We start from the raw sequence: 20,043 nt of genomic DNA on the forward strand, positions 1-20,043 counted from the left end.
CCGGCAAAGATGCTCTTCCCTCTCTGCATCAGGTGGATCCTGTCACTTCCCAGCAATCCTTGTTCTCGAAACAGAATCTCCTGGTCGAAGAAACCAAATCCTCCCCCCGAAACCACCTGTGCAGCCACCCATTTACTTGCATGATTTGACGCTCTCTACCTGGACTCCTTCCTTCACCAGAGAGGATGGACAAGAACCCCCCTTGTGCTGTGTCTTCCTTGACCTTCCTTCCCAGAGTTACATGATCACAGTGTTCGCTTTGTCCTACAATAACCTGCTGCCTCTGTGCTACACTAACCTGCCCAACCTGCATCTGTCACACCCGATTCAGCCGCTTGCATAAGAAAGCATGAGAACCAGACGGCAAAGCAAGCGTGGGTATTTCAAGCACAGCGCATCAGTGTCGGATCCAAAACTCAGTCCTGCAGAGAGCTGGTAACTCCTGTGAAAGCAACAGCCAGGGCTGGGCTCTCACCGGGGTTTGCCTCCCCTTTGCCGACTCGTTACTTACGCAGCAGTCTCCCTATTCCCCATGCTGCCAAAGAGATCCCAAGTCGCGTAAATAGGCCGCCAGGAATAAAACAGGCCCCTATACTGGCAATGGTGCTGGCCGCATCCACTGCTGTATTCCATTTGGAGTTGCTCATCTCCTCCTTGATCTCCCTGATCTTTTGGTTCAGCTGCTTCGCCTCCTCCTCCCTCTCCTCCTCCATGAGCCGCGCGTGCTCCTGTGAAGGACAGCAAGGGGAATATGTCATGATCAGTGTTACTGGGAGAGCTCAGGGCACCCCATTCTCATGCCGTGCTCTGAGCCCTGCTGATTGGCAGCCAGGGAAATGGGGCAGCTCAAGTGGTTTAATTACAAACAGGATTGCTCCTCTGCCGGGTCCCTGCTCCGCCCAGTGCTGGTACCCTGCATCCAGTGCTGGCCCAGGCGTTTTGCACAGCCTCGGCCTGGCACAGCTACACTGAGAACTGGGAGGGTTCAGCTCAGCACTGAGCAGCGGGAATTGTCCGCACCCGCTAGGGCCTCGACCCAGCCCTTAGGAGGGGCCCAGGCTGCGGAGACAATCTCTTTGGCAGCCCAAGAGCAAGAGGAGCAAGTGGCGGATGGGGGGGCCGATGGCTGTGCCCAGCGCTGTGCTCGGGGCTTAGAGAGCGCCACGCCGCGGTGTTACACTGAGGGCAGCCTGGGGAGGGGGATGGGTGTTCAGAGCTCTGATTTTATAATCTTCAGCAGCAGACGGTGAAATGGGTTAAAGCCAGTTTCAGTCGAAGGCCGGTTCGCTGCCTCAGGAGCTTCCGAAAGTGGCGGGAGCGACCCGGCTGGGACAGGCCTGGGAACTGGCTGCGTTACCCTTGGAAGGCTCCGACCATCCGGCTCCCATGGCTGCAGAGTGACTCAGTCCCTCTGTTCAGTGCTCTGGTGGCTGGCACCCTTCAGTTCCCTCCCCAGAGGAAGCAGAGCCCAGTGCCGGGAGAGGAGGAGGCGGAAGCTGCACATTAAGACCCAGCGGTGCCCGGCGTTTGGGGGCCCCACACAGCTGTGTATTCTGTGTATGTTTCCGGATAGGCCTGGCTGCGCCCAAGGCCCCTTCAGCCCAGCGCGGGGAAGGTTGACTCAGGCCCGGCCTACGGGCGTTCCCGCCGGAGAGGCCCAGCTTTGCGACGGGGGATTTTTAACTGGGCGGGTGACTGACCAATGGAGCCAACTGCTCCATGAGGCGGCAGCCGGTGCATCTCCCCCAGCATTTGGCGCTTCCTCTGCAGCACTGAAGGGCCTGTCAGCAAACACTGGTTCCCAGTGTGGAGACTGACAGCCGGGGCCAACCCGTCCTGCGCTGCTGGTGTCACGGGGAAGTGCCTTGAGCCCCTGGCGCTTCTCACCTGGAGCTTCTCTACCCCCTCAGCCGTTCTCGTGGCCCCTGGCAGATCCCTCCCGACTCGCCAAGGTCCTCCTGGAACTGGGGGATCAGAACTGGGCACAGGATCCCGGCAGTGGTGACCCTCACTCAGGCCCAGCCAGGGCTACGCCTGCTCCGAGCTCCCTGCCCAGCAGCCAGACCCAGCCCTGTCCTTCCTCTGAGTGGAGGGAACCAGCCCAGCCTGTGTGGGCGAAGGCCCTGCCCCAGCCCGGTACCTTGAGTTTCTGATCCATCTCCCTTTGGAGCTCCTCCATCAGCGCTTTCTTCTCCTTCTCCAGCCGCTTCTTGATACGTTGGATGTGCTCCTCCTTGCTGCGCTCCAGGGCCTCCAGCTCCTGCTGCATCTCCGCGTTCAGCTGCTCAGCGATCTTCTGCTGCTGCTTGGCTGCCTTGGCCCGCGCTCGCTCAGCTGGGGAGGGGAGCGGCTGGAGGAGCCCAGGGCCAGCGTGGGACCCCCTGACCTGGGCAGCCAATGGGAGTCACATCCCCCGGCCTCTGCGATTCTGCCCCAGGAGCTCATCAGGGCCCCTGTATGCAGCTGGGACCCCTTGGAGCTGATCAGTGCCAGGATGCCAAGGGGACATGTGGGAGCAGGGGGCATGTGCCAGTGGGAATCTGGGGTGCTGGGGGCTGTGAGCCATGGGGACATGGGGGGATGGGATGGGGGAATTAGTGCTACTACCGCTGTTTTGGGGGTACCGGTCAGCCTGTCTCCAGCGTTTCGTCTCATCCCCAGGGCAGCCCCCTGAGCCAGACTCACGCCAGGCAGGGCTGGAGCGACCAGCACACCCGAGTCCAGCCCCAGCCCCAGGCGGCCAAGCACGGCCCCGGCAGTGGGGAGTGTCCAGCCTGGTGTCACTCCCGCAGTGACGGGATCCCACGCGCCCCGGGAACCGATCCCGGCCCGGGAGAGATTCCTGCCTCCCAGCTCCGCTCCCACGCCGCAGGCTGCAGCTGTGGCTCTGATCTACCGGCAGCTGCCATGGGGAACAATCGATCCCCTCAGCCGCACGCCGGCCCTGGCGCTCGCACAGCCGGTTCCCAGCCCCCTCGGCCTCCGCCCCACACCGACCAGGCCCCGGGTTTGGGCTCTCCCCACACGCAGGGTCCTAACCCTGCCCTCGGCTCAGGTGCTCCCCGCGGCCGCTCCGGCACGTCCCCCTCTCGCCTGTCCAGCGCCGCGCCCAGAACCCGGCCCAGCTGGTGGCGCCCTCTGCTGGAGCCGGACACTGGGCTCGGGGGGCCCCTCAGCTGCTCTGGCTTCGGTTCCACCGGTCCCTACCTGCCATCTCCTTCTCCTTCTGCGTCAGGGTCTGGTCAGCCTGCAGGATCAACCCCGCCACGGCCTCCTTGGCGGTGAGGAAATCCTCGAGGACCTCGTCTGCCTGGGGAATGGAGGGAGAGCAGCTGTGATGGGGCTTCCTCCAGGTTGGCACCCGGCGCACTCGGGGGCGTAGCATATGGGACGGGGCCTTTCGTCTCTCTGGGGCAGCAGCTCAGATCCTGCCCCACGCTGGGTACTGGTTGGCTTGGGGAGGGGAGGGGGAATTCTCTCTGGACCCCTCCAGATCAATGGTTCAGTGGCCCCATGCGTGAAGCAAGTTTGCTCAGTCTCAGCCCTGTTCCCACAGGGGCAGGGACCTCTCCTGCCATAGGCAGTAACTGGTCACCATGAGAGAGAGGCCAAGGGCTGGACAGGTTGCGGGGGGCACATCCCCATTGCCCACCAGTAGGGAGTCCCTGTGGGGTGGGCCTCGGGGACACAGTCTCCAGGTTTTACGTGTGGTGGGGGGATGCGGAGCGTCAGTGTCACAGGGCTGTGGCAGGAAACCGTCCCATCGGGGGAGGAGCACGACACCTGAGTGTAACAGGGGTCCAGTCCACTCCCCTCACCCTGGACGAGCTGCCTGTGGCGATGGGCACATTAGACCTGCCGGGAGCTCAACCCCCTCGTACCTTTAACCCTTTCCCAGGCACCTTCCAGTATTTCTGCTTCATCTTCTTCTGGTTGTCCAGGAAGCGCTGGTAGCCCCCAGGCACCGAATAGCTGCCACGGCTGAGCTTACGCTCCAGCTCCCCCGAGGCCTCTGCCAGCGCGGCCCTGCAGCGCCCCAGGGACGCCTCCTCGTTCCGACGGCAGAACTCCTCCTTCCTGGCCACCAGCTCCGCCTGCCGGCGCAGAATGGGGACAGGGTCCTGAGCCGCTCCGCATGGCCAGGGCAGGGGTGTGACGTACAGAAAGGGCAGAGGAGGAGTGGGATGTCGGAGTCAGTGGTTCTATCCGCACCATTCAGCTGGGGGATGGCCCTGCCTGTGGATGAAGCCCAAAGACTGGTGGGGTATCACAGTGACAAGGGCAAGTCCCTGAGCACTCAGTCACTGGGGGGACACCTCACTGAGTGACCTGTTTGGCTGGTGAGAGGGGATCCTGCCAGCTTTGCAATCGGCAGAACTTTGGTAGGGAGCTGAACTGATTAGCTAGGAAACGAATGACCACATAGCCTGGGGAGCATTTGTTCTGCATTGGAACCCGACATTTCCACCACCCTGTCTGGCTTCCAGACATCCCTCCCCTGTGTCCTTGTTTCTTTACCCGTGCTGTGCCATACAGAGGAGCAGCGGTTTGAGGTCTAACTGGTAAACTGAGGCACACGGCTCCTTTGGAGCTAGGGGAGCTGGGCTTGCTGGGTGGGGGCCCCCTGTGGGTGCTTTCAGAGGGGCTTTGGGACTGGAGAGTTGGTGCTAGTAGGTAGCTGAGGTTGGGCTATTGCTGGTCCCACCATCTCCCATTGGGGAAGGGGGTAACAAGAGGGTCCCCCAAGAACCGTCCCCCAGGGCAGCTGCAGGACCGTACTATGAGCTGCTTCTGGAACGTGGCCTCGTCGTCCTTGAAGGCGCGTCCCGTGAACACGGCCAGCGCCTCCCGCTCGCACTGGGCGTGCAGCTCCAGCAGCTCCCGGAGGGTCTCCGTGGGCAGCCGGACGCGCTGCTCCATCCGCTCCGTGTAGCAGGCCAGGGCCTCCTTCGCCGCCGCGGCATTCTCGATCTTCGCCAGGGCCTCCACCGCATTCCCGATGCAGGGCACCGCCCCGCGGTTGATGCTGTCCACGTACATCTGGGCCAGGTGCCCCAGGGCTGCAGGGACAAGAGGCAGGCTCTGGAGGGCGCCCGGTAACCCGCCGCGGGGTGGAGGGGGGCACAGAGGAGCCGGCCGGACTCATGGAAGGGGGACTGGCTCCTGCAGCCGTCCTGAGTGCCCCACCGGGGGGAGCAAGTCAGACCAGCCTGGAGACTTTCCCTCTGGGTTTGACCCGGGTGTGACGTGCTGAGACCCGGGGTCTAGTTCTGGGGCCCACAGTCGAAGAAGGACGGTTGTCAGCTGGGGAGGGCTCAGAGAGAAGACACAGAGGGGCCTATACAGGGCTGACCCCGGCCTTCTAGGGAGAGCCAGGCAGAGCTCAGCCTAAGAGCACGTCCCCCCAGTGGGCGCTCCCCAGGCACAGCTGCCGTTGTGTAGACACTGCCCCTGCCAGCAGAACGGCCGCCATGAGCTGCAGAACAAACGCACGTGATTGGCTGGTCAGAGCCCCGCCCAGCACAGGCAGGGACCTGCCCCAGATCTCCGCAGAGAAAATCTCCTGCCTTGAACTCAGACCTTTCCCGCACTGCGGCTTTTTCTCACCCTCCCGCCCAGAGGGCCCCAACCCGGGGGATGGGGAGGGACAGTCGGGGGGGTGCACCCAACCCCGCTGTGCTCTGCTCCGAGCCCCACCCCAGCCCTGGCCCCCCTCATCCCTGGAGATGGTGCGGGGCCAGACTCCATTGGAGCTAATGGGGGGCAACGTATAGCGGGGGTTGCGGGGGTTGCTTTGATCCTCTCACTGATCTTCTTTTGCGTCCCATCGACCAACCCCCTTCTTGGCTGATGGGCTCCAGAACCAGGCCCAAGTTGCCAGCAGCCGCTGCATCCGGGCCAGAGGGTCACGTCGCAACCCCGACCCACTTCCTTGACTCCTCCGTTGATGGCCCTGGAGAGCCTGGATCACCTTTGGCTAATTCCCCAGCACACCCAAGCCTTTGTCCCAGTCCCTGCTCCCAGGGGAGAGCCCCCCACCTGTACGTGCAGCCAACGGTCCTAGATCACAGCTATTTACGCGCGTCGTTTGCCGCTGGCTTGTCCTGTTGCTCTGCCACTGCCCCAAGCCGGGGGTTACCTGCAGGTGTTCTGGGCGAAGGGCTCATGTTCCCTCCAGGCCACGAATGCAGCTGTTGAACAGGTGAGGGCCAGACCTGATCCCTACCACCCCCCCACGATATCCCCAGTCGAGCATGTCCCTGCTCGAGGATTCCCTTGGTGCCTTCTCCGGCGGCCCAGGATTAGCAGAGGCCGAGTCAAGTCCTGGCGACTCACCTGCCCCAGTGACCTGCTGCCCCCCCAGGAGGGTCATGGGCCGCGTATTATCCCAGATGTGATTGCAGAACCTGCGTGCCGACTCCCGGAAATCAGAATCCAGCTCCTGCTCCTGCAGGTGCTCCAGCTGGGCCAGGCTGTTGCCGCTGGCCGGCCAGCTGAAGGTGAAGCATTTCAGAGAGGGGAAGAAATCCCGGATGCACTGCTTGACCTCGTTGGCTTTCCCCCGGCTGCCTGGAGAAAGAGGAGACGGGGGTTGGTCCAGCTCTTCTGTACAGGGACAGGGATCTCAGGTGGGGCCAGGAACGCTGGGATTGAACGGCACCTAGGGCGTCTCTAGCGCCTTCCTCGGAGCCCCTTTGCAAAGCTTCCCAGAGATCGAACTGGCTTCACCAGCCCCCGGTGCGGCCACCTCTGGGGAGGGACACAACAGCACCCAGCAGGAGGGGAAGGGAGGAGAGAATTGGAGCAGCTGAGCCCGGCCCGTGGAGCCCTCGAGGAGGGGAGCAGTTACCAGACCTGCGTCACTGGGGCAGATGTCCCTGGGGGAGCCGGGCTTCAAAATAACCACGAGGGGCTGAGACTTCTCATTTGTCCCGCAGGAGCCTTGGTCCATGGGGGGTGCAGCCCCCATCCTGCCACACCGCACCCCCTAGTGCCAGGCCGGGGCATTGAAGCCAGCCCTGACTGCTGGCGGGGAGCCCCCACCCTGCCCTGCAGTACACCAACTACCTAGGGTCCACCCTACCTGCCGGCACTGTCAGGGCTCTCTCCAGGTACTGGTCCTCAGTGATGGGTTTCCCATCCGCCATCAGCTGCAGCGTGAAGTCCCGCACGGCCCAGACAAAGTCCGGGAAGAAACGCACAAACTTGGGCCTATCCTGCCCTTCCTCCCGGCTGCTCCCGGCCTGTTCCGCCTTCACCCTGATGTGCTTCGTCAGCTCCGTTACGTAGCTGGGGGCTGGCTAAGGAACCGGGGTGCCGGCTCACCACAGCTTTGGACTGGAGCTTTCGTTTGGAATGGAGAAGTTACTCATGTCATGCAGTAATGATGCTTCTTCAAGATGTGTGTTTTCGTGGATGCTCCATGGTAGGCGTTGGGCTCACCCAGAGCTGCCGTGGAGACTTCTTCTAAGCAGTACTGAGAGGGCTTGTGCATGTGCTAACCTAGTACGTGCCATTCATGCCATGAGGGGTAGCTCAGACAGCCCCTTTCTTTCATCACTGGCTTCATGGATGCCCCAACCACGTCTTTTGCCCTGAGAAGAAGGGAGGCGGGCGGGTCATGGAGCACCCACGGGGCACATCTCGAAGAACCATCATTATAACGCGAAGTGAGTGAACTTCTCTTTCACCTCTGAGCGCTCACCCCATGGGCCATGCGCGGTAGGTGACTAGAGAGACGCACCTCCCTAGGTGGATGGTGGGTTTTGGTTTGGTTCATCTACTGTGAACAGTAGTGTCTAACCTACTGCCGTATCTTTGGCTGCATGAGACCGTATTCCATAGTGTGTCACGAATGTGTGGTAAGAGGACCCCTTGGCTGCACCACATATGTCCTATAAGGGCTCTCCCTTCGGGATGTTGCTACTGATTTCATACAACGTGCCCTCGGAAATGCCGGCAGTGGTTTGTTTCAGATCGAAAAGCATGGCACTATGCATGTATATAGGAGTCTCGACATGGGTTGGGATGGCAGGGGCAATGCCTTTGACCTCTCTGCAGTGGAAAAAAATTATCTTTGCGAACAATAAGAAGTCCTGTGGCACCTTATAGAAAGCTTATGCTCCCACGAAAGCTTATGCTCCCAAATATCTGTTAGTCTATAAGGTGCCACAGGACTTCTTGCTGTTCTTGAAGATACAGACTAACCCAGCTCCCTCTCTGATAACCATCTTTGTGATTTTCTACAGGACCACGTCCCATCCCTGTAGAAGGCTATCGCCCTCCTGACATCCAGCCTGTGCACTTTGGCCTCCACATGGGAAGCGTGCAGTTCAGGGTAGAAGGTAGGTCAGATTATAGGTTCGTTGATCTGGAATTGGGAACGCACTTGTGTTAGAAAGGCAGGATGGGGTCGTAATATCACTCTCTGTTTGTGGAAGGTTGTGTATGGCGAAGAGATGGTCAAAGCTGACGTTATCACCACTAGAAAAAAGGTTTTCATTGTTAGCATGGCTGGGGAACACATGGCCATTGACTTGAATGGAGGTCCCATCAAGCTATATAGGAGAAGTTCAAAGTCCAAAGCCAGAGGTATAGGTTTGCGAGAACCTTTTTACAACTGGGTGAGTGAACATCAAGAAGCCTTCTCCAGGGGGCTGGAAGGCTGTAATCACTGAATGGTGGATGTGAAGAGAAGACAGTAATAGATGAGTGTCTTTTAGGTACAGGCTGTAGTTGAGGGTTGTGTGCAGTGGGGTTTTGGTGGGTTGAATGCCCCTTTCAGAGCACCAGGAGGAGAATCGTTCCCATTTGGAAAGGTGAGTCTTTTGAGTTGTTTCTTGTCTTCTGCATAAGAGCACGTCTCACTTGATGGAAGTAGTGGGGCGTGTGCTCTGGGATCCAGAGAAACCAGGCCATTCGATGCAGGGTGCGCAGCCTGGGGTGAAGTTGTCCTGGGAGAGCAGGTCTGGACAGGTGGGAAGCAGGGAAGGAGAACAATGAGCTAGGTGAGAGAGCAGAGGAAACCAGATCTGCCCAGGCCACGCTGGAGCAATGAGGATGGTTCATGCTCCATCTGTGTGGCGTTTCCTGAGGACCCTGGTGATCAGAGGAATGGGTGGGGAAGCCTAGAGGAGATGAGTACTCCAGGAGAGGAGGAAGGCTTCCCCCAGAGACATGCCCCTTGCCTGCTCTCGAGCAGTACTGACTGCGTTCGGAATTCTCCTGGGTTGCAATGCCGGCTGGCCCCACATCTGGAGGAGGTGTTGGGTCACTTCGTGGTGGAGCTCCCACTAGTGGTCCAGGGACAACTGGCGACTGAGAGAGCCTGCAAGTGTGTTGCTCATGCCGGGCAGGTATGACACCATGAGGACAATGTTGTGATCAATACACCCATTCCATAAACTTATGGCCTCTGCACAAAGGGAACGGGGCCAGGCCTCTCCCTGACGACTGATATAAAACATCGTCGTGGTGTTGTCTGTGAGGATGCAGACAGTCTTGCTTTGAATGTGCGGCAGAAGATGTTTGCAACCGTTGAAAACAGCGCGAAACTCGAGGAAGTTGATGTGTAACCTCTGCTCGTCCCTGGGCCTACTAGACCGTTTTGTTCTTGAGTCACCAGCATAAGGACTCGGTTACCGTCAGAGGTACCCATACCCCTCTGTGCATTTGACGCCTGCTGGAGGTATATACTGACACCAGCCAATGCTGAAGGCAGCAAAAATGTAGCCAAGCACTGGGGACAACATAAGTAGTGTCTGCCAGGTGGCTGAGGAGGTGAATGCGTGTAAGCGTGGGAACTGGCAGGCTGATGGTAAGTTGTGATATCAAGCCCTTTTGTGGCACTGTGTAGGGAGATAAGCTTGAATCACAGAATCCTAGGGCTGGAAGGGACCTCAGGAGGTCATCTAGTCCAACCCCCTGCTTCAAGCAGCATCAAACCCAAGCTGGAGCAGTTGCGGAGTTGATTTGAGCTCCTATGAAGTTGATGCGCATGGTAGGCTCCAGGGTGCATTTGGCAATGTTTATAAGGAACCCCAGGGATTGTAAGAGCTGTCTCATGGGTTGAACTGTGGCTCTTGCAACGTCCTGTGAAGGACCTCGAAGAAGGCGATTGTCAACGTATGGGAATATGGTCATGCCTTCCCATCTGAGGTGCACAGCTACTGGAGCAAGGACTTTGGTGAATCCCCCTCGGGGCAGTTGAAAGCCCAAAAGGGCAGGATTCTGTATCGGTTGGGTTGTGTTCTGAGGGCAACACACAAAACGTATCTGTGAGCAGGGTGACTGGTAATGTGGAAGTAAACGTCTTGGAGGTCAAAGGCCGTGAACCAGTCCTGCTTGTCCAGTATAGGGATTATAGAAGGTAGCACGGTCCTGGGACCACGGAATCATAGAATCCCAGGGCTGGAAGGGACCTCACAAGGTCATCTAGTCCAGCCCCCTGCCCACAGCAGGATCAACCCCAACTAAATCATCCCAGCCAGGACGTTGTCAAGCCGGGACTTAAAAACCTCTAGGGATGGAGATTCCACCACCTCTCTAGGCAACACATTCCAGTGCTTCACCTCCCTCCTGGGGAAATAGATTTTCCTAATATCCAACCTAGACCTCCCCCACTTCAACTTGAGACCATCGCTCCTTGTTCTGCCATCTGACACCACTGAACGGCCTCTCTCCATCCTCTTTAGATCTGCTCTTCAGGAAGTTGAAGGCTGCTGTCAAATCGCTCCTCACTCTTCTCTTCTGCAAACTAAATAAGCTCAAATCCCTCAGCCTCTGCTCATAGGTCATGTACTCCAGCCCCCTCATCATTTTCATTGCCCTCTGCTGGACCTGCTCCAAAACATCCACATCCTTTCTCTACCAGGGGGCCCAGAACTGGACGCAATACTCCAGATGTGGCCTCACCAGTGCCTAGTAGAGGGGAACAACAACTTCTCTAAATCTGCTGGAAATGCTCCTCCTAATGCACCCAAATGTGCCGTTAGCCTTCTTGGATACAAGAGCACACTGCTGTCTCATATCCAGCTTCTCATCCACTGTAATCCCCAGGTCCTTTTCTGCTGCACTGCTACGTAGCTAGTCAGTCCCCAGCTTGTAACGGTGCTTGGGATTCTTCCATCCCAAGAGCAGGACTCTGCACTTCTCCTTGTTCAACCTCATCAGATTTCTTTTGGTCCAATCCTCCAATTTGCCTAGGTCACTCTGGGCCCTATCCCTACCCTCCAATGTATCTACCTCTACCCCCAGCTAAGGGTGCAATCCATCCCCTCAGCCAGGTTATTGATGAAGATATTGAACAGTAGCAGCCCTATATCTGATTCTTGGGGCACTCCACTTGAAACCAAGCAACAACCAGACACTGAGCCATTGACCACTACCCATTGGGCCCGTCCATCAAGCCAGCCTTTCATCCACTTTACAGTCCACGGATCCAATCCATACTTCCTCCACTTATGGGCAAGAATGTTGTAGGAGACTGTATCAAAACCTTTGCTGAAGTCAAGGTATATCACATCCACTGACTTCCCCATGTCCACAGAGCCTGTTGCCTCATCATAGAAGCTAATCAGCTTGGTCAGGCACGACTTGCCCTTGATGAATCCATGTTGACTGCTCTTGATCAATTTCCCTTCTTCCAAGTGCTTCAGAATGGATTCCTTGAGGACCCCCTCCATTATTTTCCCAGGGACCGAGGTGAGGCTGATCAGTCTATAGTTCCTGGATTGTCCTTCTTTCCTTTGTTAAAGATGGACGCTACATTTGCCTTTTTCCAGACATACGGGATCTCTCCTGAACTCCACAAGTTTTCAAAGATAATAGCTAAAGGCTCTCCAATGATATCTGCCAATTCCCTTGGATGCATTAAATTTCGACCCACGGATTAGTGTGCATCTAGCTTTTCTAAATCACTCTTAACCTGTTCTTTCCCCACCGAGGGCTGCCCACCTCCTTCCCATACTGCATTGCCTAGTGCTGTAGTCAGGGAGCTGACTTTGTCCATGAAGACTGAAGCAGAAAAGCATTAGAGAGGTAGCTGTCTTAGTCTGCATCTTTGAGAACAACAAGAAGGCCTGTGGCACCTTATAGACTAACAGATATTTTGGAGCATCAGCTTTCCTGGGCAAAGACCTGCTTCAGCAGAGGCACGAGTCATGCATCCGATGAAGCAGCTGTTTGCCCAGGAAAGCTCATGCTCCAAAATATCTGTTAGTCTATAAGGTGCCACAGGCCTTCTTGTTGTTCTCAAAAGAGCATTGAGTACTTCAGCCTTTCCCACCTCATCTGTCACCAGGTTACCTCTCTCATCCAGTAACTGCCCCACACCCTCCCTGGTAACCCTCTTATTGTTACCGTGCCTGTAGAAACCCTTCTTGTTGCCCTTCACATCCCTTGCCAGCTGCAGTTCCAATTGTGCTTTTGCCATCCTGATGACTCCCCGGCATTCTCCAGACATATATTTAGACTCCTCCTTAGTCATCCATCCAAGTTTCCGCTTCTTAGCCACATCCTTTTGGAGTTGAAGCCCACCAAGGATTTCCCTGGTAAGCCGAGCAGGTTGCCTACCATATTTGTTTTCCTTACTGTGCATCGGGATTGTTTGTTCCTGGGCCTTCAGTAAGCCTTCTTTAAAATACTGCCAGTTCCCCTGAACGCCTTTCCCCTTCATATTAGCTTCCCGGGAGTCCTGCCAATCAGTTCTCTCAGGGAGTCGAAGTTCTGCTCTTCTGAAATCAAGTATCTGTATGTTACTGCTCATCCTTCTTCCTTTTGTCAGAAGCCTGAAATCTACCATGTCATGATAGCTGCAGCCAAGGCTGCCACCCACTTCTATTTCCCCTACAAGTTCTCTCCTGTTTGTGAGCAGCACATCAAGCTGCGCATGGCCCCCGGTCAGTTCCTTCACCCCCTGTATCAGGAAGTTATCCCCAACATCCTCCAAAAATAAAGGGAGGACACTATAAATCTAAGGCATCTTGCAGAGGGATCCCAGATTTCATCTTGTCAGCATTGGAACATTGTACCAGATCTGCAGAAACCTGGCTCCACCCCTCTCCCATCTAACTCACCTGGCCAGTGCAGTTATGGGGAGCAACTACGGGTCACAACTAGATGAGGGGTTTTGTGTGTGTGTGTGTGTGTGTGCGCACGCGCGAGTGTGAAATTTGTTTGATGCATATAAGCACTGATTGCTATATGTGTATTACCAGTAAATGTGGCATTTTGCCTTTTTTCCCTAGAAAGATCCCCTGCCATACTTTTTAGTACGACAAGAGGAGAGAACCGAGCGCCGTCTGCCGCTGAGGACAGCCGCGAAGAAACTGAGGAGAGAGCGGGGCTGTGCGCTATCCCCAGCGGCGAGGAGAACGGCAATGCAGTAGTGCAGGCAGCCCAGACCCAGCTTAGTGCTGCTACGAAAAATCTCCATGCTGGGGTACTGGGCGAGCCCAACACCTGCCACAGAGCACCCAGAGGGACCACACTCAAAGAACGACTCTCTACCACTCACCTGCAAACAGGCAAATGTTAACCCCTTTTCTGCACCGAGACCCTGAGGCACAGGCAGTGGCCATAACTTGCCCTGGCTCCCAGCCAGGGATCCGGCTAATACTTTCCATCCAGAGTCAGCATAAAGTTTGATCTCTGCAGCAGACCTTGTGTGGGTGTGCACCCCCCATAGACACACACTGCTGCCTGTGGGCCACTGACACTCTCCTGGGCAGCTGCCCAAGCACTCAGCTTACAGGGAATCCTGCTCCCAGCCCTCTCCCCTCCTGCGCATCCCAGTACCTCCTTAGATCCCACTCCCCGCTCTGAGTTGGAGATGGAGCCCAGGAGTCCTGAGTCCCAGCTCTGCTCCCCTCTTCCCTGGCTGCCAAGAGACAAGGCACATTCGGGGGCTTGGGGGTTGCAGACCCCTTTTACTTAACGTTTATGTCCACAGCGCAGCTCTGACAGTCTCTGCTCTCGCTCCGCTGCATGACGGAGGGCTGCAGTAGTGGCCTGGGGATACACGTGCCTCCTCCCCATCTTGCCTCTGCCCAGACCTACGTGCCCCGAACCCCATGTGCCCCTCACACTAGCCCAGCCCAGAGTGTCTCCCTGGCACCGCCCTTCTGCAGGCCACACCCAGACCTCTGCAGCTGGGGGGTGGGGGGCGGGGCTGGGAAGCCGCTGCCAGTGCATGGCCACTCCCCAAGGGGGAAAAGCTCGTCTGTGGCAGATGCTGGGGTTCAGCTCCCCGCAAGCCCAGCTAACGCAAGAGGACACAGCTCTGCCCCCCAGGCTGTGCTCAGCCACAGCCAAGTGACCTGAGTGACATGCAGCTTCAATTTCACACCTGCCCTGCGCTTGACTCCATGGTCCTCAGTGTCCCCAGGGCCAGAGCTTCCCTTGGCCCTTGGCTCCGACGCTGCCAGCACCGAGCGCCCCAGAAATGGACATAAGGGCCCAGCGGCTCCCTCCCCAGAACCGCACGCGGAGGGACACGTAACCCCTGGGCGGGTCGGGGCGACGGCTGAGAGGCGACACGCGGGGTCCTCTGGCCACATGATCCTGCCCTCCCCCAGGCCAGGGAAAAGCAGAGGCAACCTCCATGTGCCCCGCATGTGACTCCTGCCCGGGCTGCGGGCCTGAGAAGGATACTGCAGCCTCTGCAGGGCGTAGCTATCGATGGTGCCTGTGCTGTTGTAGACCAGGATGCTGCTGAGGAGAACGGCCAGAGAGAAGATCCACGTGTCCTTCTGCTCATTGTCCTGAAAGGCAGACGTGGCTGAGTGCAGCCTCCCCAGGCCCAGTGCCCCAGACACGAGTGGGGAGAGACACGGGGCAAGGCTCAGCCGTGCCAGCAGGGGGTGCAGGACACACATGGTGCAGGGCTCAGCCCCGCCAGCAGGGGGTGCAGGACACATATGGTGCAGGGCTCAGCACCGCCAGCAGGGGGTGCAGGACACACACGGTGCAGGGCTCAGCACCTCCAGCAGGGGGTGCAGGACACATACGGTGCAGGGCTCAGCACCGCCAGCAGGGGGTGCAGGACACACACAGAGCAGGGCTCAGCACCTCCAGCAGGGGGTGCAGGACACACACAGAGCAGGGCTCAGCACCTCCAGCAGGGGGTGCAGGACACATACGGTGCAGGGCTCAGCACCGCCAGCAGGGGGTGCAGGACACACACAGAGCAGGGCTCAGCACCGCCAGCAGGGGGTGCAGGACACATACGGTGCAGGGCTCAGCCCCGCCAGCAGGAGTCAGCAGGACACACACAGTGCAGGGCTCAGCGCCGCCAGCAGGGGGCGGCAGGACACACAAACTGCAGGGCTCAGCCCCGCCACCAGGGGGCAGGATGGACACACACACACACACACACACACACACACACACACCCCCACACACACACACACACACTCTCTCTCTCTCTCTCTCTCTCTCTCTCTCTCTCACGTTGTCCGTGTCACCCAGCCCCTCGGTGTCCAGCAGCACCAGTGTGTGGCCGGCCTTGCGGGGGTGGGGGCGGCACCACATCCAGATGCCCTTGGTTTCTGACTGGATGGTGGAGCCCAGCGGGAACCCTGCAGACAGAGGGGGGCTGTTAGCGGGGGGGGGGCAGGAGTCTGGCTGACGGGGGCACATGGGGTTCAGTGCGGAGGGGAGGGAAGGGGTCTGACAGCACCACCTAGTCTGCAGCAGAGCTGGATGCAAAGGGCTGGAAAGCTGGTGCTGGGAGGAGGGGGCGGGGGGCTGAACAGGGCAGCGCTAACGGGGGTCGGGGGGGCAGAGACAGCATTAGATTAGCCCCCATCCCACAAGTGACAGCAAGGGAAAGCAGCACCTCCAACGCTGGCTCAGGGCCGTGGGGCGAGTCAGCACCAGAACCAAGCAAGGGGTTGAGGTTGCCACTTCCCTACTCTGACCACTAGGCTCCAGTCCCTTCTGGGCCAGGCAGAGACCCAGGGGTCCTGCTCCCAGCCCTGCGCCCCTGGCCAGCTCCAGCAGTTACACCCATGCCCCTCACTGAGCTGGGGAGAGAGCACAGCAGTCCTGACTCACTGCCCACCCCGGCTCTAACCACTAGACCCTGCTCCCCTTCTTCGTAAATCTGGGGGAAGGCGAAGAGAGAGGAGCAGGCTCTGCTCTCCCGTGGCTCGTCTCACGCCCTGGCCCCAGCCTCCCACGCCAGCCAGCGCCGGGCTCCCCGCTCGCCTCACCTCTGCTCCTCCCGGCCAGCCGGTTCATGAGGTAGGACTTGCCGGTGCGGTACAGCCCAGCTATGGCCACCACCACCACGGGCTGTGTGACACCCGCCAGCACCTGCAGGGCCTCCTGGCGCACTGCCAGCTTCCCCTGGGGGCGGCTCTCGATCAGACAGACGGGGGCCTCCATGGAGACGGGGGCAGGCGTGGCTGGGTGACCTAGGGCAGGGAGGGGGACAGGGCTCAGACAACCGCAGGGCAGCAGCAGAGGGGGGCTTGGCCAGGATTTGGTTTGATCGGTGTCCGCCGGCCCCAGACCGCGGGGCCATCCATGGGACACACCCTGCTCCAGCCCAGGCACGTCCCAGCCGAGACAATCCCTGGCCCAGCCTCTGCCACCATTTCACACGCGCTCGGCCACTGCCCCGTCGCAGGCACAGCCCCTGCTGCAGCCAGAGGCCACGGTGAGGGGCACCATCACCTCACAAGCAAAAATATTCACCCCTCCCCACGCCTGGTAGATCCACCCCCACCCCACAGAGCAGGGCGGCAGCCCCGGGGTCGGTTGAGTGTTGCCCTCAGGAAAGCTGAATGGCTCCCCCAGCTCTCTGCCCCAGCGCCAGCGTCAGCCTGACACCGCTGGGACCAGAGCCGTCACCAGCCGGGCCGAGCTGGAGGGGAGGGACCAGGTCAGGTGGGGAATGTCCCCCACGGGCTCGCCAGGGACTTGCCGGTGCTGGTCTGGGCTCCCCAAGGCCCAGGCACTCGGCACCCGTCAGGCGCGACTGGTCCCCAGGTGACAGGTACTGAGGCAGGGATGGAACAGCCGGTCCCGGCTCCTCACCGGAGCACAGGAAGCCCCAGCCCAGCCCTGCGAGCTGAAGCCCTGAGCTCCCAGGCAGGGGGTGCAGGGGGGCTGTGACACAACAGGGCCTGTAAGAAATGGAGGTGACTGGGGGGGGCACCTGGAGGAACAGAATCTGCCCCCCCCATCACCGCACAGCTGGGCCCTTGGGTGGCGGGCGCCGTCGGAGCACATCAGCTGAGAGGCCGGGAGGGCAGCGCTGGGCCTGGGGTGGAGCAGGACTGGGGCTCGGATGGGGCTGGGGTGGAACTCGCCTGGGAGCGCAGGGCTGACTCCTCCCCTGCCGGACCTCCCCACGCCCCAGCCCCAGGCCCTGGGAAGCAGGGAGCTCCCAGCTGGTGACTTACATCTGCACAAGGGATCTTCCCGCTCAGACCCAGCTCTGGGCGCTGCAGAGGGACGAGGGTCGCTGTGGGCAGTGGGGAGACCAGGCACCACGTGTGAAAAAGCCCACAGGGAGTGAGGGGCAAGAGATGCCCATAGAAGACAAAGCCCCAAATAGCCGGGCTGGCCCCATAAAGTCAGCACGTCTGGTTCCCCCAGCGGGTGGGCTGGAGTCCGGCTGCTGCTGGCCCAGGATTCCCCCCCCCACCCCGCAGAGAAGGGCTGGGGGTGCAGTTTGCAAAATGGCAGCAAAATCCAAACGTTCCCACCTCCCGGTGCCTAGACTGGGGCGGGAGACGGGGCAGTTCCCAGGCTGCTGCTTTCAACCAAAGAAACCTTCCCTCTCCCCCACCCTCCCCTGCGTATCTGCCAGGAATTGTGGCTGGCCAGGAAGGGATGGGAGCCGCTCCCAGCCCGGCGGGTGCAGGGGGAGGGAAGTGACTGAGCCAGGCTGGGCCCTGTGCACCCAGCAAAGGGAGACCCGGCCAGGCCCCACTGCAAACTTAGCTCTCAGCTCTTCCTGTGCCTCATGGTCGCACCAGCGAGAAGCTGCTTCCCGTGGGTGGATGTGGGTTAAGATGCGTTGGGGCCTTGCGAGCACCTAACCTCCCCCTGCCAGGGACAGGAATGGAGCGTTGGGCTAAGGGGTTCGGGTGCCACAGCTCCCTCCACTTCTACAAAGTCTCCCACGCCCCAGGCTCAGGCCCACGCCCAGGCCATGACCAGCTGGAGGGCTCTCCGGGAGAGCCGCAGGCTGACACCCCCCAGAGCTCACCGGAGCGGGAGCCGCCTGGCACAGGGGAGGTCCCAGCTGCGGGAAGCTGCCGGGCGCTCGGAGGCCGGCTACTGGGGGTTCCTACCTGCAGGCCTGGTACTCTGCAACTGTCAGCACTGCAGCCCCCGCCTGCCTCTTGCTGAGAGCTGCTGGATGGCACAAGAAAAGAAAAGTGAAACTGCCTTTCAGAGCATTCTCAGGCACGGCTCAAACTCTCGCATGATGTAAACAAGGGAAATGAGCTGAAACGCTGCCAACTGACAACTGAATAGGCCCTGAGAAGCCAGTTCCCTGCCAGCTGCTCTGCCCCCCACCTGCCCCCTACACCCCAAAGAAGTCACACGTCCAAAACTGTTTGCCCCCGTGGTTCGCTTTAGGGATAACGCGGCCGACACGCACAGGAAGGGCTGTTGGAAACTGCCCAAGAGGCCCCAGGCTAACGTGAGGGAAGGGCCCAGCTCTGAATCACACATGGCCAGACACACGCCAGCCCTGCCCGCCACCATCTTGTGGCTAAGCAGATGCAGAGCCGGAGCCAGCAGCAAATGCGGTCCCCTCCCCTCCCACAACTCCACAAACAACCCTATTGTGAGTGCAAACCAGGCCACCCCCCAGCAAACAGCCACAGCATCAGCAGGTGCACACGGGCCCTGTCTAGGGGGCACGAGTGGGGTGCACAGCAGCTAGGACCACAGCCAGTGGCTGACCACAGCCTCGCTGGGGAGGGGGAGCTGCTCAGGGTCCATGGGGGCCCAGGGGGCCTCCTCTGCTCTCCATCAGTCTGCCTGCCTGGGGACAGGTAACTGGCCCTCAGTGTGTGCAGGCCAAGGCTTGGGCTTAGGGGGCCCTTTCAAGGGACAGCGGACAACAGCCGCAGAAGGGCTCATCTGCCATGCGACCCTGCCCGCAGCACTTCCTGCCCCTGTACTTTCGAACGAGCGCCCTGAGATGAGCGGACACTCTCTTCCAAAAGTGCACTTGGGGCCATTCGCAAGGACAGGTCGGACCTTCCGGCCACATTTGCCTGTGTGGACGTTCCCTTTTGAAAGTCTGTGTCTCGTTGAAAAGGAGATGGAGCGTGGAGGCAGCCACAATGCTTTCACCTACTCTTCTCTAAGTGACAGTCCGATTACTTAGAGTCACATTAAGGCTCAGTGTTCCTAACAATGCCTTTTTAGCTCTTTTACTCCTTCACTGCAGCTTTTATCTGCTATTTTGTTGCCAGAAAACAAGAAACCCAGATCTTCTCCCCATTTTCCTGGTTTTCTGGCTGCCCCTTGTAACAGCCACAACTTGGTCTAAATGGGCATTGAACTTGGTAAAGTGCTGAGATAGCGTAAGGATTTAATGCTGAATATGAGGAACACCAGTTACCTATGTCTGGCAAAAAGTGTTTTGTCAGTTTTGCAACTTTGAAGTGATGTTATTAAAACAAAATAAAACCAGTTCATTTCAAGCCCGTGTAAAAGACTTTCAAAAACCTACAATACGTTAGTAAGAGAGAGGTACCCGTGTCAGTCTGTATTCTAACAAAACAAAACAAAACAGCAGTCTTGTAGCACTTTGAAAACTAACAGAAGACTAACAACATGATTTATTAAGACCCACTTCTTCAGATCTATAGCATTTCCAGTCCAGACTCAGTTATGTAGCAGAAAGGTCCAGAAAAAAAAATTGCAATAACAAAAGTGACAAAACAATTACATGGAACTGAAGGAGGGGGGTGAGGGGTGGGGGAAGTTAAGTGTCTTGCCTGAGATAACTACGAACATCGGAGGAAGGGAAATCGTCCTTGTAAGTGTGGACAAAAATGCTGTCTT

The 20,043-nt window shown here is 58.7% G+C and overlaps 1 protein-coding gene across 1 annotated transcript; it reads right to left on the bottom strand.

Moving 5' to 3' along the window:
* Positions 1–345: 345 nt before the first annotated feature.
* On the bottom strand, positions 346–18,408 carry LOC142004046 (guanylate-binding protein 1-like). Its single transcript, XM_074981468.1, has 11 exons — positions 18,309–18,408; positions 16,215–16,418; positions 15,451–15,578; positions 14,653–14,762; positions 7,085–7,290; positions 6,337–6,570; positions 4,780–5,060; positions 3,882–4,094; positions 3,208–3,310; positions 2,141–2,334; positions 346–728 (listed from the first exon to the last, which is right to left on the bottom strand). The coding sequence occupies exons 2-11, from the start codon at positions 16,387–16,389 to the stop codon at positions 504–506; spliced, it is 1,869 nt and encodes a 622-aa protein (XP_074837569.1). The 5' UTR covers positions 16,390–16,418; positions 18,309–18,408; the 3' UTR covers positions 346–503.
* Between the last annotated feature and the right edge of the window lie 1,635 nt (positions 18,409–20,043).

The sequence above is a fragment of the Carettochelys insculpta genome, chromosome 30 (genome assembly GCF_033958435.1).
Source record: "Carettochelys insculpta isolate YL-2023 chromosome 30, ASM3395843v1, whole genome shotgun sequence".
NCBI lineage: Eukaryota > Metazoa > Chordata > Testudines > Carettochelyidae > Carettochelys > Carettochelys insculpta.